This window comes from Crinia signifera, chromosome 5 (genome assembly GCF_055691185.1).
Source record: "Crinia signifera chromosome 5, ASM5569118v1, whole genome shotgun sequence".
Classification (NCBI taxonomy): domain Eukaryota; kingdom Metazoa; phylum Chordata; class Amphibia; order Anura; family Myobatrachidae; genus Crinia; species Crinia signifera.
This window is the reverse complement of record NC_139221.1, coordinates 276,881,522-276,907,878: the sequence shown is the minus strand read 5'-3', so window position 1 is coordinate 276,907,878 and position 26,357 is coordinate 276,881,522. Positions and strand designations below refer to the sequence as shown.

At 46.4% G+C, this 26,357-nt stretch overlaps 1 protein-coding gene across 3 annotated transcripts in view; it reads right to left on the bottom strand.

Moving 5' to 3' along the window:
• The window catches only part of PRKAG2 (protein kinase AMP-activated non-catalytic subunit gamma 2), a 362,251-nt gene that overhangs the window by 106,343 nt on the left and 229,551 nt on the right, over positions 1 to 26,357 (bottom strand). For all 3 annotated transcript variants that reach the window (XM_083189060.1, XM_083189062.1, XM_083189063.1), the window contains one exon: positions 2,908 to 3,128. In XM_083189060.1, the coding sequence (XP_083045186.1) occupies positions 2,908 to 3,128 (221 nt within the window). The remainder of the gene's footprint in view (positions 1 to 2,907; positions 3,129 to 26,357) is intronic.

Here is a 26,357-nt window from a genome sequence, read left to right as displayed (position 1 = left end):
TGTAGTGTGCATAGTCCCCTGTCCCCCAAAGCCATGCCTTAAATCTTTTGCAGGCCAGCAATGTATATGTTACCGCCTCTACTGCCCCCCAATGTATATTTTGTTGTGGCGTAACGTATACATTGCTGGAGTAAGTGAATGGATTTCTCCCTACGTGCACAGCTGCAAATTAAATGTTTGCCGTGCACATGGGTGGGATTTTTCCCGGTCAGGGCGGTGCGGGGTGGAGTTTACCTGATTGCTGGGCTCCGAATACTGAATCAGGCCCCAAGAACAGGAATGCACTGAATAAAAGGGCCGCTGCTCCAACCCTTGTAATTCAAACCCCGCCCATTATGTAAATTACCTTTTATTTGAAAGATTTTCAGCAAAGTCTTTCGTCTCCTGAAAATCTTTTGCTCTTTAAGTAAAATGGCTCAGTGTGTACGCACTACTTTGGTGACAGATATATCTATCAAAGATTTTGGCAAAGTCTTTTGAAATGCAAATTTTCTAGTGTTTATGGGCCTTTACGCCTATGCAGACCTCCAAACCTTGTATTTGAACGCAACTCACTGGATTTTGTACAAATCAGGTCCTATGGGGGTTATTTTGGTTCACTTCTTCTGGCAAATTCCTTCTTAAGCTAGGTACACATATATACAATCGTCGGGCCGTTCTTCCAATCTGGGGGCAAACGGCCGTTCGATTGTATAGGTGTGTACGCTGTCCCAATTGCTGCTGTGCGATCGATAAACGGCCAAAAACGCTCTTGGCCATCCACGGTCGGTCGGTCGAAGGTTCTTTGCTGCTTAATATTTCATCCGACAGGACGGCTAGATATCGGAACAAAAGTGAAGTGTGTACGCATGTTCGATCGATATGCTTGACAGTTTAACAAAGCACGGTGGTATGCTGCATTATGAGAGACCCTGTAACCCTTTGCCTGCTGTTTTAACTAATGTGTGTTTAATGCCTCACTGCCCAACACTTTAGAGGCATCACTTTAAGACATTAATCAATGTTGAAGTTTTAATAGAGTGTGCTGGAAGCTCTTTGCAGGGCACCATAACACACTATTAAAACTTCAACATTGATTAATGTCTTAAAGTGATGCCTCTAAAGTGTTGGGCAGTGAGGCATTAAACACACATTAGTTAAAACAGCAGGCAAAGGGTTACAGGGTCTCTCATATACTTCTTCTTGCGATTGTTTGGACGGGAGTACATCGGACGTCGCAAGTAAAATTGTACATATGTGTACGCGCAGAACGGTCGTATGTTTTGGACGGTCGAACGTGTATTCGGTCGAACGAACGGTCGCAAGAAAAATGAAATTGTACATATGTGTACCCAGCTTCAGATGGACAAAACCATGTGCACTGCAGGGGGGTAGATGTAAAATGTGCAGAGATAATTAGATTTGGGTGAGTTATATTGCTTTTGTGCAGGGTAAGATCTCACTTTGAAGTAAAACCCCACCCAAATCTAATTCTCTCTGCACAATTAACATCTGCCCCACCTGCAGTGCACATGGTTTTGTCCATCTAAAGCCCCGTACACAGGGGGGGGAGATATATTGCTCAGAAATATATTGCTAGCAATATATTACTGAGAAATATATTGCTCAGTGTCCCCTTTTCATCAGCGACCAGAGATGGTCGCTGATGAAAAGGAACCTCTGCCGGGGAGCCGCAGAGGTAATTAGCTGGTCGCAGGAGCAAGCTCCTGCGACCAGCGATTAGAAAGGGGCTGAAAACGGGAGCGCGCACCCGGCGATTTATCGCCGGGGCACACTCTTATCACTGGCAATATGGTCGCCAGCGACCATATTCCCAGCGATTACAGCCCCTATCGCCCCTGTGTGTACACAGCATAAGAAGGATTTTGTCAGAAAGAGTGAACTAGAATAAGGCCCAGAGTACAGTAGGACCAGGGATTTCAATAAAAAATAATTTGTTCTTCAAAATAGGACAATTGAGTGATCCTCCCACTAAACATAGGCTATATAGCTCCTTCAGCTACTGAATGCACAGTAGCCGTCACATTTCCTTTGGTATTCATTTATAAAGCACCAATATTATTATTTATAATCAGTTATAAATAAAATAATATAAATTAATATATAATGTTACATCTGCATATCATCTAATTATAATAAGAAAGCTATAATATTATATAACTGTAAATATATAATAAATATAATTTAATTTATTATTATTAATATTATTATTTATAAAGCACCAATTAATTTATAAAGTACACACAAACGGTTGTAGTAATTTAAAGTGATATTTATCATAGTCTTAATTAAATATTAGAATTGGGTCTCAATAAAAAATAAGATTTATTTCAAACTAGACATAGCACCACCTTGTGTTGTAGAATGTGTCCTACATTTGTATTCTGCATTACCTACAGAATGTTTCCAACAAGTGGGATTACTAACTAAAATTCAGTCATTTCATGTATCATGATGTCACTGATATAGGGTATTCAGAGCCTGTTTTCAACAGAGAAGACACTACAGGACCATTATACACAGGACCATTATACACAGACATGAGCTTGTTTGTTGGACATTATGTGGGCTTAAGTACACAATGGGGTCAATCCTATTACACCCGAACGGTGCGGATGCGCCCGGTCACGACACCAGGCGCACTTTGCGGCAGGCAAAATTCGCTGAAAAGTTCTTGCACCTCCATATAGCACCTATTGGTTACACATGTTACACATGTTACATCTGCCCCACCTGCAGTGCACATGGTTTTACCCATTTTCCAAACAAATTTGTACTGCAATCAGATCTGAATAAGGGCCAATGAAGGGTGTCCTGTCTAATGGATATGTGGTAGGTCACATGCATACAAACTCTGGTAATGGACATTACTCGTGCACCTGCAGAAGCACTTCAAGGTTTACTTACTGATTTTGAGGTAGTGCTGAGCGTTGATGACAGTAGGGCGGACTTAGTCATGGTAACTGGTAGGTGCGGTAGTGAAAACCTCTGGCCTGTATCTGGTGGAGAGGAGAATGAGCGAAGCCTGGCCTCTAGCCGTTCTGGTTCATGCTTGTAGGATTCGAGGGGGAAGTTGGGCTGCTTGGTCACTTGAGTGGGAGTGGATGGGGAGGATGAGAGGCCTGATGCTGTAAAACAAGAGAGGACGTTATCACCATTAGTTAGACCACATTTGGTGAGCAGAGAAAAATGTTCATGTTTCCAGTCAGAACAAGCTGGTGGATGTTGGGTATAGAAATGTTATAGTGACAATGTCACAAGTCACTATAGGTCACACACACAGTCACATATTTGCCTACTTGCCTTGGTGGCACTCCAGGCCGCCTGGAAGGGAATTCTAGTGTCCAAGAGCTGCACCAAGTCTGCCTGGCTCTACCCATGTCCCAAGTAGTCCCTATTGCAGTACTTTCTTCGGGCTGCACCCGCTCTGTGGAATGCCCTCCAAAGCACAATAAGAATCTTCTCCAGTCTCCAAACCTACACGTGTTCTTCAGACAAGCTTATCAAATTCTAGAACCAGCCACTTAACCTTCATATACGGTTCCTATCCATTCACATTCCTACTGTACAGTCCCCACATATCCACTCTCTTTCTTTTTCACATTTTCCATCCTTCTGACCCCTGGCCAAACTGCTGGGTCACCGTCTCATACAGCACACCAGGAACCTTTGCATTCTGGTGGAATTCATGCAATAAAGAATATCTATCCTTGTGTATCAATGCCTATTTCTCTATAGATTGTAAGCTTGTGAGCAGGGCCCTCATACCTTTGAATGTCTGTAAATACCCAGTTTGTTGTATCACTGTTTCCTATTGTAAAGCGCAATGGAATATGCTGCGCTATATAAGAAACTGTTAATAAATAACAAATAAATAAATAAGTAAAGTAGGTAGTCCCAATTTCCCCATAATGTGGTTTCCCCTGTGTTCTGATTGGACACTGTGCCTATCCAATCAGAATACTCATGTCAGTTTAATCTTGTTAGATAGTTAAAACTAGGCACAGGTGTCAGTTTTGTTTCCCAAGAAGATTGATAAATGATAATTATAAGCAAATAAATAGATTTATATTGGCCCTTGCTTAAACGAAGCTGTGCTTTAGGTAGATATATAAAAAGGTAATGATACGTCTTATCTCATTAACTGCAAAAGTTAAATGTTTAAGGGTAGTATTTTCCATCAAGAATGTCAGAACTATAATTACTGTAACATCTATATTAAATAAGTGAAGGAATGTCTCATTTATTTTTCCACTGCACTCTGCTACAAAGCAGTCTATTCATTGTTGCAGTGGGAGTATTTCCTCAGTACTCAGGAAGATAATTAGCTCTAGAAGGTTTAAATTCCATTACTTGTTACTTGTAAATCTTGAAGGCCCGGAGAGAAGCCACTGAATAGCTAACCAGCCGGAAAGGCCTGGAAAGATGTATTTGTATGTCCTACATCTTTCCTGCGGCTACTAAAATTGATTTTGGACAAAGTGTCAGCGTCCAAATAAACAAGCTGAACCTGTTTGTTTCTCTGGAGGGGTTGAGGCGGTTGCATGTCCATCTCTGTAGCAGAGCTGTGGATAATTCCAGTTCTAAGGGAAGCAGTTGTGAGTAATCTTATACTGTAATGTTTCTATCCTTGTGGGCTTACTGTAAATGAGTAGCAGCTCATCTTACTTATAAATGATCCCAAAGGACAGATGAAGCACACTTTTACCCTGTATACTATCTCAGAAGTACATCCAAGAACTCTCCAAATATTGGGGACTCCCTTAAGCCGTGTACACACGGGACTCAGTCAGCGGTTTTGGCTGAGCCCTGTGTGTATCAAGATTTATAGAAACATAGAATTTGAAGGCAGATAAGAACCACTTGGCCAATCTAGTCTGCCCATACATGCCGACTTTTTAAAACTCATTTCCAAGAGAAGCGTGAAACGGAGGCTGGACGAGGCTTCGTTTTGGGGGCGGCGCGAGGCTGACATTACCAAGCGGGTCTGTGGATGGGGCTAAAAATGACACAAAATAACGCGATTCACATCATTTAGCCCCTCCCCGCGGACCCGCGAATTCCACGGGGAAGGTGGGAGCAGGGGCTGTGTCTGCAATGCGGGAGACTTGCCCACCTTCCCAGGGGGCCGGGAGGTGGACCCAATTTGCAGGAGGGTAGGCAAGTATGAGTCTGCGTCTTTTTGAAACATGTTACCTCAAACCATATGTGATCCAAATGTCTTTGTAAGGATATCAATATGCCTATACCAAGCATGTTTAAATTACTCTACTGTATTTGCCTCTACCACCTCTGATGGGAGGCTATTCCACTTACACACTACCCTTTTTGTTAAGTGATTTTTATTACATTTCCCCTGAATCTTCCTACCTCTAGTTTCAGTGCATGTCCTCGTGTTCTGTTGCTCTATTTGATATATTTGAAAGTTTCTATCATGTCCCCCCTTTCCCTTCTCTGCTCTAAACTATACATTGGGGTGTGGCCTAACCACAGCTAATTTGCATATGCGGCCATGCCCTCTTTTCGGAGCTGTCTAGCAAGAATATTCTTAACCACAGTGTCTATTTGGCTGGTCAATAGCTACGCTGCAGGGATGTGCATTGCTATCGCCTGCTGTGTGCACATGGGGTGATTCAGGCAAACCATCTAAGTGGTTTGGACGATGTAGTCAAAATCGCTTAGAAGAATCACCCCGTGGGGACACCCTTTTACTGTTAAATCTTTATCTCTTGTGACTGTTTCATTCAGGAATGGCCACATTGATCCTTTAAAGCAGTGGTTCCCAACCTGGGGTACTAGTACCCCTGGGGGTACTCTGCAGACCAGTTGGGGGTACTTGAAAATAATATTGGTAATGGCGGTAGATGAAAGTCTTTTGATGGCAGAAGAAAACCCATTGCTGTAGAGAAGAACCATGTTGTGTCACTTACGGTTCTGTCTTCAGTGTCATCAGCATCTCATTGTGCTTGACCAGCAATCCAATGGGAGCTACCCATGCTGCCCTCAGACATCAGCGATCATCTGCCCTGCACTGACATGGGTGGAAGAAGCAGCGGCATTAATCCTACTGGTGTAAGTGGGAACCCTGGAGACAATGCACAACTAGCGGCCAGACACGGAAGGGCACGATTCCTGTCCGCTACTCCTTAATATAAGGACATGCATAAGGATGAACATACCGCTCACTTCCACTCCACTCATAAGTACTGTCTATATTTTAAATTGAGAGGAGGGGGTACTCATCAATGCAAAGCCTAATCAAGGGGTACGGGAGAGAAAAACGGTTGGGAACCACTGCTTTAAAGATTACAGTTGGAAAATCCATCAATCCCATCACCAACTATGGGGGATATTCAATCGCCGTCGAGCATCTCCCGTGGGGGAGATGGTCGACGGGCCCTATTCAATGCTGTCTTCCCCGACAGCATTGAACAGGGTTTCCTGGCAGAACGAGCCCGACATCACTAGCTGTCGGGCTCGTTCTGCCGAGAACAGCCGGGAAGTGACGAGCTGCCGGCTGCATCTTGTCACTTCCCGGCCGCAACTAGCGGCCACGCCCCCTTCTCGTCCCGCTGCAGGCGGGACATTGAATCCCGCCTGCATGTTCTCGGTCGAGCTGACCGAGAACGGGACTGGGTCACGGCGGGCGAGCAAGCTCGTCTGCCGTGACCTGAAGATTGAATACCCCCCCAAAACTGTCTATTTATACCCATAAAAGACTCCCAACCAATTTAGGGAACATTTAGTTGGATACAAAAACAAACTATCTGTAACAATAACATTTTGTTTGTGAATTATCAGTCTTATGTTGGAGCTTCCCTGATTCACAGCTTAACCCAAGATTAGTTACATGATTTCAGATCTCCTGTAGTCTAGAAATGACGATAATGGCAATCTGCCTGATAAAGGAGAGATACACAGGTTATAATGCATTATGATTAGGTGAACTTCCTTTGGGAACGTAGGTGGAATATTGGGGGACATTTACCAAAATGGATTCGTAGAAAAAAGGTGTATTCGTAGGCAGAAATACACCTTTTTTTTACGAATTTGTATTTTCGGGATTTACAATCCCAAAAATACAACAATTCGTAGTCCTAAAGATGGAACATTCGTATTTGTAGTTACAAATACGAATGTCTACACCATCGATAGGATACGACAGAAATCACCATTCAAAAGAATGGTGGTTTCTGATTTACTAAGCAGCCGTACTGATAATACGGCTGCTTAGTGGTGTAAAACACCCACGCAAATACGACAGGAAAATAGAACACCATTTTCCTGTTCTATTTGCGTTTTAGCCTGCACGGATCAGTCAGATCCGTGCAGGCTGCGGTGTAAAAAAATAGAAAAAAAATTAAATATTAAAAAAAAAACGGCGTGGGGTCCCCCCCACAGCCGAAACCAGCACCAGGCTGAAGGAGCCGGGGCCGGTAATTAAAAATCAGGGAACCCGACAAATAGGGGTTCCCCGATTTTTAACAACCAGCCCCAGGCTCCAGGTCCGGGGCTGGTTCCCAAAATACGGGGGACAAAATGACTAGGGGTCCCCCGTATTTCAAGAACCAGCCCCAGACCAAACAAGCCAGCAGGGTAATGTCACAGCCGGGGGACACTTATAATATAAGGTCCCGCGGCCAAAACATTAACCCTACCGACCAGTCAGCCTGACCAGGGGCCCTGGGGGAGTGGGGACCCCCCCAATAAAGGGGTCCCCCCCCTCCAGGACTTACCTGACCAGGCTGAAGCCTGGTGCTGTCCCCGGTGACCCTGGGCTGTGGTCACCGGGCTGATCTTGGTGTAAAAAATAGAATAAAAACCATTGTCTTTTACTGGTGAACTATGAGTCCCAGCAAGCCTCCCCCGCAAGCTGGGACTTGGAGAACCACAAGTCCCAGCCTGCGGGGCATTAAAGGGCCCGCTGGGTCTTGTAGTGCCACAGTAAAAGAAAGAGTTAAATAAACACACTGACACACGTGAAAAATAAAAGTTTAATACATACATAACACATACATACTGATACTTACCTTTCTTGATCCCGTAGGTAGCCCTGGTCCTGATGTCCTGTGTCGTCCATGTCGGCTGTCTGCGTCGTCCTCCAGGTCCATGTCGACGGTCCGTGTCGTCCTCCAGGTCCATGGCGGTGTCCGGGTCCGAAGAAATCCATGTTGGAGCTGTGGAAGGAAATCCTACTCACCTGTTCCTGCGCTGAAGAAGTCTTGTCTTGATCCGACGTAGTCCAGGTAATCTTCATGCTGTCGCCGGTCCCCGCTGTCTGCGCTGTCTCTGCATCGCGCTGAGGAGAGATGCTGAAGTTTCATATTCGGCGCCTCTCCTCAGACTGAATTCTATTGGCCGCCTAGCGGGCCAATCAGGAGCCGAGAAAGTCGGCTCCTGATTGGCCCGCTAGGCGGCCAATAGAATTCAGTCTGAGGAGAGGCGCCGAATATGAAACTTCAGCATCTCTCCTCAGCGCGATGCAGAGACAGCGCAGACAGCGGGGACCGGCGACAGCATGAAGATTACCTGGACTACGTCGGATCAAGACAAGACTTCTTCAGCGCAGGAACAGGTGAGTAGGATTTCCTTCCACAGCTCCAACATGGATTTCTTCGGACCCGGACACCGCCATGGACCTGGAGGACGACACGGACCGTCGACATGGACCTGGAGGACGACGCAGACAGCCGACATGGACGACACAGGACATCAGGACCAGGGCTACCTACGGGATCAAGAAAGGTAAGTATCAGTATGTATGTGTTATGTATGTATTAAACTTTTATTTTTCACGTGTGTCAGTGTGTTTATTTAACTCTTTCTTTTACTGTGGCACTACAAGACCCAGCGGGCCCTTTAATGCCCCGCAGGCTGGGACTTGTGGTTCTCCAAGTCCCAGCTTGTGGGGGAGGCTTGCTGGGACTCATAGTTCACCAGTAAAAGACAATGGTTTTTATTCTATTTTTTACACCAAGATCAGCCCGGTGACCACAGCCCAGGGTCACCGGGGACAGCACCAGGCTTCAGCCTGGTCAGGTAAGTCCTGGAGGGGGGGGACCCCTTTATTGGGGGGGTCCCCACTCCCCCAGGGCCCCTGGTCAGGCTGACTGGTCGGTAGGGTTAATGTTTTGGCCGCGGGACCTTATATTATAAGTGTCCCCCGGCTGTGACATTACCCTGCTGGCTTGTTTGGTCTGGGGCTGGTTCTTGAAATACGGGGGACCCCTAGTCATTTTGTCCCCCGTATTTTGGGAACCAGCCCCGGACCTGGAGCTGGTTGTTAAAAATCGGGGAACCCCTATTTGTCGGGTTCCCTGATTTTTAATTACCGGCTCCAGGCTCTGTCAGCCTGGTGCTGGTTTCGGCTGTGGGGGGGACCCCACGCCGGTTTTTTTTTAAATTTATTTATTTTTCTATTTTTTTTTACACATTGCAGCCTGCACGGATCTGACTGATCCGTGCAGACTGCTAGAAATAATTCGTATTAGCGGCCGTATATACGGCCGCTAATACGAATTCCTACGACATCGGTGGGTTACAAAGCAGTCGTATATGACTGCTTTGTAAATCCCCCTCCGGAACACGACTTTGCATACGACTTAAACAGTCGTATGCAGTCGTAGGGAAAATACCAATACGAAAAACTAGGTTTTTCATATTGGTAAATTTCCCCCATTGTGTCTGAAAAACATCTCTCCCAAACTAATCAAGCAGAACAAATGATGTAAGTAGAAAACTAGCCAGCAGTATCAGCTATGTCTGGAACGAAGAACAAAAGTTAAGTAAGCATATCATACATAATTCCTCTGGGCCTTTTCCATTAAACCTCTAAAGTTTAATGAATGAAACAATAGCACCGATTTATTTGAATGTTTCAGTGTATTAGCTGCTTATGTTATGTGTGCGGCTTTTTCTTCTATTTTATTTGAGCAGACCATGGGGGATTATCATGTTTCCTGTATTTGTGCATGATCATAGGCGTGCGCACATTGAGTGTTAAGGGTGCATAGGCACCCCCTAATGCTGTGACCCCAACCCCAGCAATACCTTTTACCAAAGACTTTTGCTTTTTAGACCTGTATTCCATTGAAATAAGCGCCCATCAATCAATTATGTGTGTTTTGCATTATTAATTGTATTACACCGTTGTCATACAGTATCACCACATACAGTATCTTTGTCATCCAGATATGATTTTGACTTTACTTGCACATACTGTTACACTGAGTAATTAGAAGATTAAAATTTAAACAGGCAGGATATAATGGTGTGGCTGAGAGACGTTTTATATTGTAGTGAGTGCACGCCTGATTGGCGGTGTTAGACAGACCCAATGGCGGGGTTAGACATGCCCAATAGGTAGTGCTAGGCACACCGTTTTGACAGTGCACTCCCTAATAAAATGTGCTGCACACGCCTATGTGCATGATAATGCTTCATGCAGAAAACCAAAAGATTTTTTTTTTTTCATTTTATCTAATTTAGGGCCAGATTCTCTAAGCTTTAAAAGTGATAAAATGGAGAGTGATAAACAGCCAGCCAATCAGCTCCTCCCTGCCATGTCACAGACTGTGTTTGAAAAATGTCAGGCAGGAGGTGTTTGGCTGGCTTTTTATCACTGTCAATTTTATCACTTTTGAAGCTTAGGGCATATGTTCCCTAATGACTCAAAGTATAGGGAGGCTATAGAAAAGTGTCAAACTCATGGCCTTCCTGCTGTTGTGGAACTACACATCCCAGCATGCCCTGCCAGTTTTAGCAATCCATTATATAAAATCTGTGACGGGGCATGCTGGGACATGTAGTTCCACAACAGCTGGAGGGCCATGACACCACTGGTGTAGAAGAGCTATGTAATTAATTGCTGTGATTTTATCTGCATATTCACGTGGTTCTTCCCTAGCTCTCTGTACTATGGGAGGGATGGCTATCGACCATTGATGATTAGAAATTATCGATGGTTTATGGCAAATGTCGAATAGTGGGGGGAGAACCACCAGATGGTTTCCCATCATCGATGTCAAGCTTAAACGAAAAGTTTTGTTTTCGCTCTTTCCCCAAGGGGCCAGGCCGCAGAGTATCGCTCCGCCTGACACCTGTGAAGCCCCGTCCCCGTATTTTGATTGGCCCATAGGCCAATCAATCAAAGAAAATGGATGACACCCAGGGCCGGCGCCACCACTAGGCAAGTTTAGGCATTTGCCTAGGGCGCCGGCCACTGGAGGGCGGTAGTGAGCTGCAGCCAGCCAGCAGCAGCAGCATCAGCAGGAAGCAACGCAGAGGAGAGCCCGGAGGAACAACTAGAAGATGCTGCCTGCAGCGTCAGCGATCATCTGCAGACTGCAGCAATAACAAGCAGCTATTAGGTAAGTAAAGTTATTTGGTCCCCCCTCCCCATATCCCCCGCCGGAGCCCGATGTGTACCTTGCTGCCGGCCTGCCGCTGACAGTCAGTCCCCATCCCTGGCCTACAGCAGCCAGCAGGAAACTTTGGCGGCGGCCGCCCCAGCCCCCGCCGGTCAATCCACTGCCCCCCCACCCGGTGCGCTGGACTGGACACCAGGACAGTCACACAGGCGGCACGCTAAGACTCAAAAAGCAATGCTTCCTTGTTAATCTCCGGCGGGTGGCGGAGCCGCCGTCCGCCCCCCTCCCCCCCCCCCCAGCTACTCTGACACAGTCTGTGCTGGCAGCACGCACTGTGTCACTGAGTGACTGGGCGGCCGGCGGTTCCTCCACCCGCCGGAGATTAACAAGGAAGCATTGCTCATGAGTGTGCCGCCTGTGTGACTGTCCTGCTGCTGCCTGTACTTAATAAATAATCACTGTAGTAGGCAGCTGCTGGTGCGGGGACTAGCTGTGTGCCCACTGCCCAGTATAGTATAATCATGCACCCACCCTGCACATAGAAATGAATAGACAGCCAGTGATTTTTGGCCCCTACTGTGTGGTGTAATGTGATTTTTGGCCCCTACTGTGTGGTGTAATGTGATTTTTGGCCCCTACTGTGCCACGTAATGTAATGTTTGGCTCCCACTGTGTGACGTAATGTGATTTTTGGCCCCTACTGTTCAGCATAATATGATATTTAGCCCCTACTGTGCAGTGTAATGTGATTATTGGCCCCTACTTTGCGGCGTAATGTGATTTTTGGGTCATACTGTGTGACAATGTGATTTTCGGCTCCTAATGTGCAGCGTAATGTATTTTTGTCTCCTACTGTGTGACGTAATGTGATTTTTAGCTCCTACTCTCCTGCGTAATGTGATGTTTGGCTCCTACTGTGTGGCATAATGTGTAAGGGGCACTAGCATTAGATAGGCTAAGGGGTCCTATTGTGATGCATTATGCATTGAGGGGTATATAGTGTGTTAATCTAAAAATATAGCTACTAAAAATGTTAAAAGTAAATTGTGTATGTGAGAAGTTGGGGGGGCGGTATCCTTTAGGTTTGCCTAGGGCGCCCAGATGCCTTGCACCGGCCCTGATGACATCGATATGTAAAAAGATTGATGGTCATCCATTGAATAGTAATACACTATCGATGGCCAGTTGCACTTTTGCCATACTTTTGAGGATCAGAGTAATGAGTAAGAGTAATGAGTAATAAGGATATGTCCACTTATGAAGCCAAATGTAATAGAATCCTTTAAGTCTAAGTAGTTTCAGTTTCCAGGTCATTGATGTGAAAAACATCATTAAACAGTTACAAAGAGCAGGACTTGGGTGGCACATGAGCATTTGAATATAGTTTTTCCTTAATTCTCCACATTTCAGGCCACCTCTCAGTCCTACCACTTCCAACTCCAAAGCATTTCAAGGATATGGAACTTCCTGACCACTTATGCAATCAAAGCTCTTATGCTTGTACTAATCATCTCCTTTTTGACCTGCCGCTCAGTAGCCTCTCCCCAGTCTATCCTAAGATGCAGGCACCGTTTTCCTCTCCTGCCGTATCTGATCTGCTTGTGGGGAGGATGCTCTAACATCCGCACCCCAGCTCCGCCCCCTATTGCCACACTTTGCATTCATATTTATCGCATATGCACTAACATATGCGATAATTATGGCAAAGGACAGCTCTTGCGTTAAGAGCTGTCCTTTGCGATAGAGTCAGCGGGTCCCATGAGGACCCGGCGGCTCTCCCCTCCCTCCCTTACCCGGCGCTGCTGCTGCTGCGCCGGGCTCTCCTTGTCCCCGCACCCGGAAGAGGATCAGTGCAGGGAGGAGGAGGCCACAGGTCCGGGCAGCACAGCTCTGTGCTGCCCGGACACAGGTGAGAGGGGGCGATGCGGGGCGGCGGTGGTCCGTGCAGGGCGGCGGTGGGTCAGTGCGGGGCGGCTGAGGGTTGCAGTAGAAGCCCACAGGCTTCTATGGGGCATCGCCCGATTTTTCTGGTGATGCCCCCCGCCGTGGTAACCCGGCGGTGGATGCTTACAGCATCCCAAAATGCGGTAAAAACCCTGATAACAGGGGTTTTACAGCATTTTTAGCTTAGAGAATCTCCCCCTATATCCCCTCTAAACTCCTTCATTGGCTTAAAATGTCCAATTACCCACAGAATAAATTCACCCTGATTTTTAAAGCACTTAACCCTTAACCACTCCTGCCAAATATACATTTCCAACCTTATCTCGCCAGCCTCCCAAGCTTTACGAATGCCTCCACCATAGTGTTTTTCAAATTGGACTATCTTTACCACCAGTTCTTCTTGTCCCCCTCAACAACTCTGATGTTGGCTGGCCCATGTGATGGGTACAGTATACTGTACTGTATATTGAGAGCTATTGTGCCTTACCTCTGCAGTCCACCATTGCCTGCTCTTACAAACTACAGCAAGTTGAGCTACACTTCCCTGTGTTCTTCTCACTCCCAGTTGTAGTTTTATGCTTGTATACAGCTTGTTAGCTTGTCGCCGACCATCGAGAATGTTTTCTCCAGGTTTCGCAAATATAAGTCAGTGACTTATATTTGCTGGCTTCCAGCTGAAGACGGGGCGGGAGACTAACGTCATGTGATGTCAGCTGCCTGCCCCGGCACACATCAGCACGCCCGCATTCCCATGGGAAAACCAAGCATTTTCGAAATGCTAGACATTCCCATGGGCAACATCCAACTTCACCGCCACACGCCCCCGGCACTGAGCCTTGCCTGCCTCTCTCCATTGGTGGGCAGGCTGGAGGGCAGGCTGTCAACCTCCCACAGCTGGCTGGCTGCCTGGATGTACCCCCCCCCCTTCCCTAGCGCTGTGCCTGCCCTCCTCCCCTGGTGGTCTGGTTGACGTCAACCCCTTCCCTGGTGCCGAGCTTCCAGCTGCACCCACTGCACTGGCTGTTACCTTCTCCCCATACCCTGCCGCCGAGCGGCGGATGTGGGGAGCAGGCAGTGGAGTGCTGGGGAAGGCTTCGGCAGTGGGTAGGCAGAGACCAGTGTTTGAGCCCCCCAGATTGATCCTGCGAGCTACCGGTAACTTGGAAGCGATACAGTAGGTTGGCGACCCCTGAGCTAGACCATTGTACAGTCTCATTTTAAACATTTTTATTTGATTTCTATAACACAGCAGTATATTTCAATAAAATTGTAAAATGATAAAAATAAATTACAAATATTTTCGCAAAAAAAAAAAAATGTACTTATTAAGGCACTGCACATTTGAGTAAACCAACAAAACAACATATTTTTTTAGTCCACTTCAATAGAGGAATGCACGATCCTCTACAGGTGTGCTTAGGGTCAAGGCTCTACAGACAATGCCTGCCCCCACTTCTGTACAATTCTGTTTAAAAACAAGTTTCCCAACATGCAAGTCAGTTTTTGTTTTTTTTTTAGTTTTTCAGACCAAAAATCTCTGGCAGGTCACAATGGTGCACACAGGGGGCCAAATGGAATAGGGTGAGAGTTTCAGAAAGTGAGAGATTTTGGGAGAGTTTTCCCCAGTTTTTTTAAACCAGGTTGATTTTGCCATGTAATTGATTGCTGCTTTATAAAACATGGGAAAACTCTCCCAAAATCTCTCACTTTCTGAAACTCTCACCCTATTACATTTGGCCCTGGGGGTGTGTGTGTATGATTCATCAAAACGTGAAACTTACGATATAATTTGCAACCCAGCATCAATCAACTGCCAAATAGGGGACTGTACATCGTGTCCTGGGACTGAAGAAATCAAAACCTTACTCGAGGAAGCATTTGATGTAAATGTGGATGAAAAGGTCACGTTCCACCAACGGATTTCTGTTGACAGGTGCACTTTAGAAACGATGCAGAAATTAACATTTGTATTCATCAATTTATTTTGTGACAAACATTCTGTGCTGATTGATCAGGACTTTGAGGCAAAACACCAAAGTTCATTCATAAAACCATATTAAAGAAATAATAAAAGATTAAAAATGTTCAGTTTGCAGGATGAGGCCCAGAGCTAACACTGGACCAGTGCTCATGGATCAAAGTGCCGATTTGTTCTGTATTGCAGGGGACAAAGGCTGTTGATATGAGAAACCAGATTCTACTGCTTATTTATTTAGCACCTTCTGAAAGATAATAGAATCTGATTGGTTGCCCATAGCAACATCCCATCTTCAATAGAACTCCCATCTTAATAAATGTACCCTTGAGCATCTTAGAGATATGTCTTCATACATCTTTGCAGCAGTCACGCCAAGTATCCTTATTAATAGTCAGTTTTGAAGTCCTGACATTTTTTCCACACTATCGATGGCCAGTTGCATTATTGCCATCGATGGCAATGGCAACGATGGCTATCCCTAATTAGACTCTGGGACAGCACTAGGTTCTGCTAGTGACCCTAGTGCCCAGAGTCTATAGCTCTGCCTTTGGCAGAGTATATAGCGGTGCTTGTGGTGTTGTTAGATGACACACGTTTTGGAAGCTTAACCCGGAATGTAGTTTATTGTGGTACGAGTTAACTGTGTTGTCAAAGGTTAACGTGCAGTATGCAGTATATAGCATGTAATATCACAGGCAGGTGTACTGGTACAGGTACTTATTGTTATCCTGGGTATGCAGCAGATAGCATGGAGGTCTCTTTTTTTAGCAGACTTGAAGAAGTGGAATGCTACATGCAGGGAACTCTAGGGTGATTGACAGGGTCAGCTCCTGCTCTCTAGTGGCAATGGCTGCCGGGGCCAGGGACACACTGCAGGGATAGTGGCGTCCTGCTCTCCTCACTAGCGGTACGATCTCCGTCACACAGTTACAGCGTGGGATCACCTCCTCACAGGGCGTGCTGACGGACACACTAAAAGGCATGCTGTCAGTCACGGTCTCACAGCGCGTGGTCTCCCTCTCTACACAGGGCGTGCTGTTACTCAATAAGCGTGCAGGACGGGGAGCGCCGAGGGACCAACAGCCTACGGCCTGGTGCAGCTGCAAATGAAGACAGGTGCAGAGCGAACCTCTCCACCACTGCCAGCTAGAGAGCCTGGAGGGAGACTACACATGGGCCGCCTCCTCTCTTGATTGGCTGCTCCCATTGGCTAGTTTCACAGGAGTCTGGTGGTGGGTTTAGAAGGAGAAGTGAAGCCGAATGCTGTGCCCCGGGTGCTTTAAGAAGTTGTGATGCACAGTGCTGCTGATTCCCAGACATGCAGCCAGCAGTACATATTTTACATTTTTATATGCACTATACTGTATGCATGTGTGCGGAGTTTTCGCTGTGCTGTGATGCAGTATATTTGTCATAATTGTTATCATCTGTTTTTGCATTTATTTTGTACAATAAAGATCTGCTTTTTCAATAAAAAAAAAATACAATAATACCATACCCTCCAACATCTTATGGGTAGAAATCGGTACAAATCTGGAAAGGGGTGTGGCCACTGGTAAAGGGGGCATGGCCAGAATACACACACACTCATTTTACAACATCGATACACATACCACATTTTTTTTAATGATGTTCATGATCCAATATTTCCTACATTATTTCCACAAATGCTGAGTACTGTAGGTGATCACCAATGGCACGTTACTGATGGCAGTGTGCCCCATGAATAAAGCATGGCCAGCGTTACGTGCATTGGGCTCTCCCTGCCCCGGGCACAGCTAGGACATGCTCTAGTACAGCTTCTCCCCTGAGGTGACACGAGGAGCTTCCTTACCGTGACCTCGGATTGTCCATGGCGCCGGAGAACAGCCCTTGCACTGGGTCAGAGCAGGAGATGCTCTGGGCAGCGGCCGCCGTCCTTCAGATAGCTGCTGGGGAGATGCCGTAGGTCAGTGGTTCCCAACCCTGGTCCTCAAGTACCCCCAACAGTGCATGTTTTGCAGGTCTCCACACAGAATCACAAGTGCTATAATTAGCTCCACCTGTGGATGTTTTCAAATGTGACTGAATAATGAGTGCACCTGCCGGGTGACCTGGAAAATGTGCACTGTTGGGGGTACTTAAGGACCAGGGTTGGGAACCACTGGCGTCGGTGAAGGAGTTTAGGCGGCCCCTGCTCCCTGCGCTGACAGATGACAGAAGGGAGCACCGGTGAACGCATCCTCCGCTTCTGCCAGCTCCAGTCCCAGCACATGCATCTCCTCGTCTCCCCGTAGGACGGCCATAGGACACACCGCCAGCAGAGGTGGCGAGGCCCGGCTGCTGCTGTGCTGGAGCTGCAGTAAGCGCATGGGAGAGAGAGCAGGAGACGGTGAGCCCGGGACATGCTGTGTGCGGGCATGCTGCAGACCAGCTGCTGCTACACCTGCAGGGCTCTCCTCCTCTGCTCCCACACACTCCTGCAGGGGTCACCCGTCCAGAGAGATGTTGGTGAGGTATTAGAGAGCTGCTGCCTCCTTACGTGCTCCAGGCTGTGGCCACCTGGGGACTGCATGGGACCCGCAATCATTATCCCATTGCTGCGCCATGTTGCACCTGGGGAGTTGTAGTCTTGTTTGGCAGCTCCCCTTCAAGCTCCCTGGGGAATAGCCGGTGGTCGGAAACTACAACTCCCAGAGTCCCCGCGGCATCTGAGAAGTGAAGGAAGAACGTGCCTGTCAAGCGCTGGGGCTGAAGGCTAGAAAACCGGTACAATCGGTACAGTTGGAGGGTATGTAATACATTCATAGAGTATAGTTGGTATGGACAGACAGAATGACTGGGCATGCAGAAATAATTGAATGTTGCTTTCCGCAAAAGACTTACACACAAAAATCGAAATGTGTAATATTTTCAAAATCTTTACACCAAGTTAAAATTGCAAATAGGAGAGCTGAAATATCTTCTTAGAAATAAATTCACTCACTAAAGACAATGACGTGCAAGCAGCTGCTGCAGAGCAATAAATAATATCTCATTTTTCCAGCAGTCATTAAATGTAAATTGTTTCTGTTACCTAAAGCACAAAAGCACACAGTGCACCCTAATAATGAATAACTATCAGACGTTAATAAACCTTGAAATTATTCTTTTGCATTTAGCCAAGCAATTCCTCACACGTTAAACAGAAAATAAGAAGGTCCTACTGTAGCTGGTGAATATATAAACAGGACCTAAGAGACACCACCTAATTTGCATATAGCCTGCAATGCCTTCATTGCAATGGTCTTATCCCTTCATCAGAAATGTTCTACTTTATAGTGGAAATTCTTTAGTGTTATATGTAGCAATGAGCTGCCAGTTTCTTAGTACATATCAATGAACTCCTACTAAATCTAGCAGTGCAGAATTTTAACTGGTTGTTGTAACCTATTCACTCTATCCTTGTGTCAAAGAGGTCAGTAATTGCTACAGTATATGGAAATGTTTTACAAAACATTTTTTGCAAAACAAGATTAATGTATGGGTGAATAGAGGATGAAGCATATATTACATGTACGCTTCATCCTCTATTCACCCATACATCGATATTTTTAATGTGACACTTATTTTTCGTTAATATTTACTCAACATCCATTCGCAGCCGTCTGGTGGACTCACAAGGCTGTGAAATTCGCAGCCTTGCAAGTCAACCAGAATAACCTCCAAAGATCCATGTTACCTCACCTGAATAGCGGAAGTGTTCTCACCTCCTGACTGCAGAGTTCTGTTTGTACCATTTATCTTATATATCAATTCCTGGGTAAATTAGTTATGCAGTCATACAACGTGATTCCCTCTGAGACAGGGCCTTAGTGATTCCCTCTGAGACAGGGCCTTAGTGACTCCCTCTGAGACAGGGCCTTAGTGATTCCCTCTGAGACAGGGCCTTAGTGATACCCCTTATCTGCTTCATGGAGGGATTAAGAAAGTATATAACTTCAGACCCTCCCGACATTTTTAGTTATCTGGATTTTAGAAAATGGTAAATCAGTTATATATACACTTGCGGAGACCTGCAAATGCTCTTTAGGTCACGGCACCAGGACAGAGTCTACTGTGCCGTTAGTATCCGAACTATTTGTCTACAACAAGAAGATAGACAGCCATTAGGTCGACACCATTAGTTCGACAACTCAATAGGTCGACATGCTTTTAGGTCGACATACCATTAGGTCGACATACCATTAGGTCGACACTGCCATTAGGTCGACAGTGTCTAGGTCGACAGTCAAAAGGTCAACATGGTTTTTTTAATTGTTTTTTGAGCCGACATGTGCCGACAGGCGGTATTTCATGCCCTACCATCCACTACGGCGTGGAGTTAGATTATAATAGTGTGCAGAGCGCAGCGAGGCAACATGCCCGAAGCATTGCGAGCTAAGCTATCGATGCGAGGGGTTGCGGTTCACTTCAAACTGTGTCCATGTTGACTGTGTCGACATTTGGGTCAAAAAACAGTGGGAAAAAACCATGTCGACCTTTTGACTGTCGACCTAGACACTGTCGACCTAATGGCATGTCGACCTAATGGCATGTCGACCTAATGACATGTCGACCTAATGGTATGTCGACCTAAAAGCATGTCGACCTATTGAGTTGTCGAACTAATGGTGTCGACCTAATGGCTGTCTATCTTCTTGTTGTAGACAAATGGTCCCGCATCCCTGTACGTTTCAGTACACTTCCACCTTAGTTACAGTGTGTGTGTCTATTAAAGACTGAGATGTACAAGTGGTAAGTGGTAGCCATTTTAGTGGAGACCAAAAATCCACTGAAAATATGTTTCCGTACTATGCAGGGGCGGTTTAACGGAGGAGGGGGCCTGTGAGCAGAATCCTGGTTGGCCCCTTCTCTTAACGGCACAGGATGTCTCAGTCTTTAATAGACACACACACTGTAACTAAAGTGGAATTGTGCTGAAACGTACAGTGTGTGCTCAGTACTTTCATTATCAAAAACAGCAGCGAGCCTTGAAGTTCTACCTATATGCCATGAGAAGTTACTTTACTGATAGAGCCATATTCTTGCATACAAGTTGCTAACCTTGTTTTCAATTATATCATGGTAATTCAGAGGTGATCGTGAATTTGCAAGGGGATCGATTATCGAACGACTGATTATGAATGCGGATCATAGCGCACATCTGTGAGGCCAAACAGCGTCATAAATCAGCAACTGCATTTGTTGCAATCACCTTGCAACTTAACTGACAGGAAGCCGGCATTTGAAGGGTGGTAACCAGACATTTTCTGGGAGTGTCAGGAATAACGCAGGCGTGCCCAGGAGCATAGTAGATAATTTGGGTGGTTACAGCGCTTATTAGCCTTTTGTATGTGGGGCAGCTTAACTTGAGTTGTCCGTGCTCAGAAATAGTATAAATTAGAGGTTGTTAGTTAAGCGCTCACCTTTGTGTGTGTCAATAAGTGGCAAGATGCTGATAATGTGAAATCAAAAATGTTTTTATTGGTAATTGCAAACAAATGTACATATGAAATCAGGGTAAACGGTGAAAGCTTTGAATGAGCCCCTGTGGGGGAATTGGGGTGCCAGCAGGCCCCTTTCTACCATAAGCCTGGTGGGCTTATGTCTCATACAGGTGGGGGTGGTGTTGGGGCTGCCAGTGATAAGCCCTTGCGGGTGTAAGGGGTCAGCAGAACCCTTTAACCATAAGCCAGCAGGCTTATGTCTTATGTGAGCAGATGAGTGTGGTGGGGAGAAGGGGTTTGTGGTGGGCAAGTGCAGGTACAGTCCAGAGCAACAGCAGTAGCAAGAGCTGGAGGCAAAGTCACTGGATCACTGTGTGGGTTTTGCTGGGTGGCGGCGTCCCGCTCCCAAGTAACTTACCCAAGTGATCTTCCTGCAACGTGGTACGCAGCGGTGCTGTGCTGGGGTCCCTGGTTGCTTGTGTCAGTCCGAGGTGACGGATGTTCACCCGGCTGGCTGAGAAGTGTGCGGCCGCTCCGCTGGAAGTGCGGCCTGCTCGGACGCTACTTCCGGGTAGTCGCGGTGACGTCACCGGGGGACCGAGCGCTCGACTCCGGCTTGGAGGAGACTTCGTTCTGTGTAGTAGTAGATGCTTGAAGTGCTGTGAGATGACAAAGGCCCTAGTGGCTGAAACGCGTTGGACATTACAAGATTCATCTCACAGCACTTCAAGCATCTACTACTACACAGAACGAAGTCTCCTCCAAGCCGGAGTCGAGCGCTCGGTCCCCCGCTGACAGTTACGCACACTTGCACAGACTGGGAAAATCATTAGATGGTGAGTGAGTTGCGAATGGATTTGCAGCTTTCTGGCAGTAATCTGACTCCAGGCCTCTGCAAACGTGCACAGCAGTGATGAGGTCTGAATCAGGCCTTATTTGTGTCAGTGGTTTTCATACCTCCCAACTTTGATATTGCAGAACTCAGAATTTCGTCACGGCTGGCCTAAAAAGGGGACAGGGCTTTAAGTCCGGTGGGCCTGATCTCCAGCAGAAGGGGGTGGGGTCTACTCGACTCCCCATTTTAAGAATGTTGGGCCCAGTGCTCCACTTGCAGCTGGGCAGCCACTGGCTGCCTCCCTGCACTCCCTAGCCACACTTCTTCCCCGCACCTTCGCAAAAGCTGAGCAGGAGCTCTCCCCCACTGTAATTGGACCAGTTGGGAGGTATGGGTATTGTCTGCATCCCACATTGATTTGTGGCCTGGTAGAGGATGCGGATACAGAGGATGAGGGTAGTCTGCATGTTTCTGTAATAGGATAGTACCTTGCAAAAGTTTGGTATGGTTGAGTTTTTAGGAAATGGTGATGTTTTTGATGTGGAGAAACAGTTTCCTATTAGGGTTGCACTATACTCTAAGTGTTTTTCTCTAACTGATGATTTCATTGCTCGCACTGCACCACAGAATAGCCATATATTTACTGAAAGGTACACAGTGTGAATTAGGATATGCTGTCCATTAAGAATGAAGAGGTCTGTATAGATTTTTTTATTCTTCACTTGTACTTATTGATCAATAAACCCCACTCTCACTCAGATGTCCCAAGAACAGTGAGCACCTCATAATCCAGGACATCTGAAAGGAAGGGGGAGGCTTATGGTACAGAGATCCTGGACTCTGGCCTGTTGGAGGGGACTAGTGAGGGCTCAGGCCAGCTGCTGAGGATGACAAATTCCTCTTTGACAAAGGGGTTTGTTTTTTAAGGGAGGGACACGGCCAAGCCTCCCAGATCTGACCACACACCCCTCAGAATCCGGTCCCAGCGGATATCCCAGTAGTCCTACAACATATGTTATGTATGCTACAGGGCCTATGCATCAAAGCCTATATGGAATAAAGGATGACATATTTCCACTATTCCCTCCATATTTCCCTTGTTGCCGAAGGGTTGATACCTATTTATTTTAGCAATCTCTTCCTTCAGTTTTAGGATGTTGGTCATCCTTAGTCTACATGTTGTACTCACACATTTTAGTTTACAGAGTGCACAAATCTGAAGGGGGCTGCATGGATTTAATATTTAGCTTAAGTCAGTTACAGCAGAGTGCTGGCAGTGGCGCACACTACCCCTTTCAAATCGCATAAATAACCTGGGTCAGACCCGGGTTATTGCTAATTTGACCCAGGTCGATGTGCGATGTGAAAGCACCACAGTCAATAACCTGGTGTTTCAACCTGGCGAAAATAGAAGGGTTATACACAGGTCAGACCTGGGTTATTGTGCATTTAAAAATGCAGATCCGGGTTATTTCCTTGCTCTGAGTAAATAATGCTGATTGATTTCAGTTTCAGTGTCCAGTCGATTACATTTGTATTGCAACATATTAGCCCTGCCCCCTCGTGTTTGACCAAGTGCAGCATTGATGCTACAGGGGAAGGGCCTGATAACATAGGGCCTAGTCCAGTGCTCTAGAGTATTAGACCTTTTATTTGGCACCCCTAAGCCAAATCCTTAGATCAGGGTTGCCTACCGTCCCGGAATGGCCGGGAGGGTTGCGAAAACTGGGTCCCCCTCCCGGCCCCTCGGAAAGGTGGGCAACCCTCCCGGATTCTGAGGGACCCCCGCTCGACACCCCCCCCCCCCCCAGCTCACAGCCTCCTCCCCCTGACCACGCTGTTTAAATAACCTGATCTGCCAATCCCTGAGGAGGGGTGGGGCTAAAGTTTAATAATTGTGTCACTTTAGCCACCCCCCCCCCCCCCCCCCTCCGCGGAGATCGTCAAATCTGGTAATTTTCCATCATGGGGCGGGGCTTAATGGCAAGAAGCTCAAGCCCGGCCCTGAACTCCTGTTGAAAGTCGGCAACCCTGCCTTAGATTTAATTATGTGGTGAGGGACAAGATTGGCAGCCGACATATCTGGATTTGCCTATTAAATTGACCATAAATAATTTGAATTAGTCCTGGATATATATATATTTAAAGAACTTTTAGCGTTTTAGGCAAATCATATTGCTTTCTTGCCCCAGAAGCTAACATTTCCAATTACCACTCTTTCATGACAACAGCTATCAGCTCATCTAGGAACAAGTCATCTCTCTAAGCTGCAACCTGTCAATTCCCTAAAAGCCTCTGACAGGAATCCCGGTGAACGGATCCCATATATATTTGTTCAGCTGATAAAATGTATGTAATGTACAGGTGACAGGTCCTAGGGGTTTATTCTAGTTCATTCTTTCTGACAAAATCCTTCTTAGATGGACAAAACCATGTGCACTGCAGGGGGGCAGATGTAACATGTGCAGAGAGAATTAGATTTGGGTGAGTTTTTTTGTTTCTGTGCAGGGAAAATACTGACTGCATGATTTTACACTGCAATATAGATCTCACTTTGAAGAAAAACCCCACCCAAATCTAATTCTCTCTGCACAAGTTGCATCTGCCCCACCCGCAGTGCACATAGTTTTGTCCATCTAAGAAGGATTTTGTCAGAAAGAATGAACTAGAATAACCCCCTTAGAGACCTGCAGAGAAGCCTTACACCAGTTAAGTGTGGTATCACAAGACACCGATCATTCAGTGCTTTCCATTCCTGCTGGATGGATCTGGATACTGTGAGAAACAGTGCTTACAGCTCTGAATTCTATATTTACTTCACCCACAGCACCTGCCATTTAGACCCTTAACAGAGTACTTCATGCTCAGTCGCCTTGTGTTTAGTGTCGTTTATTTTAATGTCTTGGGGACACAAGAAAGGCCATAAAAAATGTTCTCCTCCGACGGCCGTTTTACGCAAGGAGAGGAAATGTAAATTGGCTGTGTTTCATAAACATATGGGTGTGTAGGCCGAGATCTCCGAAAGCTCTCAATTAACTCTGAAACCCTCGCTCAGCTGCTACGCAGTGATTTTTAAACGTACATTGTGCATTCAGTATTGACAAAGAGACAGATGAAAAGAAATAATTGCAGCTTCTAGATCTAGTGGCAAGTTTCTCATTTACAGTTTAATCCATAAATTGCCTCTAATCATCAGACTATGGCTTTGATAAAGTGGTTTGGAGCAAATCACTTTGCAATGTTTGTTTCTACAGTATGTCCTGACTTATTATCTATCAAATATGGAGAGCTCAACTGCAACAATTTCATGTGGGAGATATGTGTCTGCTCGTGAGCTAAGCACAGGATAAGTCACAATTAATTCTAAAGCAAGAAGGTGACATCAGTACAATATGTCAGCTATGTCAGACAGATATTTCCTGGATGGATTGTTTTGTGCACAATACTTACACCGCGGGGTGATTTACTAACTACAGGTCTTCCGATGCTTTACGCCAGTTTATAAACTGAGCATAATCCTAAACAGGGGAACTTGGTTGTGACATGCTGGGGAATGATTGCGTCAGAGTGAGTTTAGCCAGTGGTTTCTAATCTGTGATTGGCTGGTAGTATCAAAGAGTGCTCCTGATTGGCTTCCTGCCTTTTAACTTGCCCGACTCTTCACAGAATACCTCTGTGTCACCTAATACCCTTTTCACACCGGCCACCCGGCACTTATCTGGCTTTTTGAGTGCTGGGTCATTTTGACGGGTGCAGCCTGACCCAGAGGCGGGGTTGGCCACGGGGCAGGGTGCCAGCTGCCGCCTGGGCCAGTGCAATTAAGTGTTCCAGGGCCGCAGGCAGACGAGCCTGACCTCAGCCGCTGCTCAGCTACGGAGAGATAGAGATTGAAATATGAAGTTCAATGGGCCAAGAGAAAATGGCTGCCCCCATAATGACTACAAAAAGATGTCTGCCGATAACCAATGGGGAGCCAGGTTACCTTCCCAGCATTCCAAGAGGATGCAGACTCGAGTTAAAGGGGCGGGGCTTATCACAGTTTGAAGATGTGCTGTGGGAAGAGACTAGGAGCAGCTCAGCAGCATGAAAAGAGACTTTATGGATTCCATGGACCACAGGAGAGAATGGGAGGGTTCAGAGGTGAGGATTGCCTGCTAATCCACTGATATCTGTAACGCCTAATCAGGTCAGACACTAGCCTGGAGGTAGGGTGAGTTCCTCCACATTGAAGCTAAATACTTTTTAATAAGAACTGTCTGTAATCTCCTAATTATCCAAAAGGATATTTGCATTATATTATTTTCAATATTATTTTTTTCATATACTTATTATTTCTTACATTTTTAGGTACTTGTTTCCTAGCACGGCCACACCGATTTCCATCGGGGTGGTCGTGTCGGAAAAATCGCGTCGATCAAATCGCATGCGATGCGACCGAGGCGACCGACCCGATTTTTTTATTGAATCAAATGTGAATAGGGTCCCTGGGACCCGATTTTACATTGGATTCAATGTAAAATATTCCCTAGACCCCCAATTTTACAGCGTTAACCCCACCCCACGATAGACGCCAACCCGAAGCGTGGCGAGCGCAGCGAGCCCGCGAGGGGCGGCGGTGCGCGTCCTCCGACCTTTTCATTCCCCTACTATCCACGTCGGCGTGGAGTTGAGAATATATAGTGTGGCGAGCGCAGCGAGCCACCGAGCCCGAAGCGTGGCGAGCGGACGCGTATAACCTCACAGGTATACGCGTCCCCTCGCCACGCTTCGGGCTCGGTGTCTCG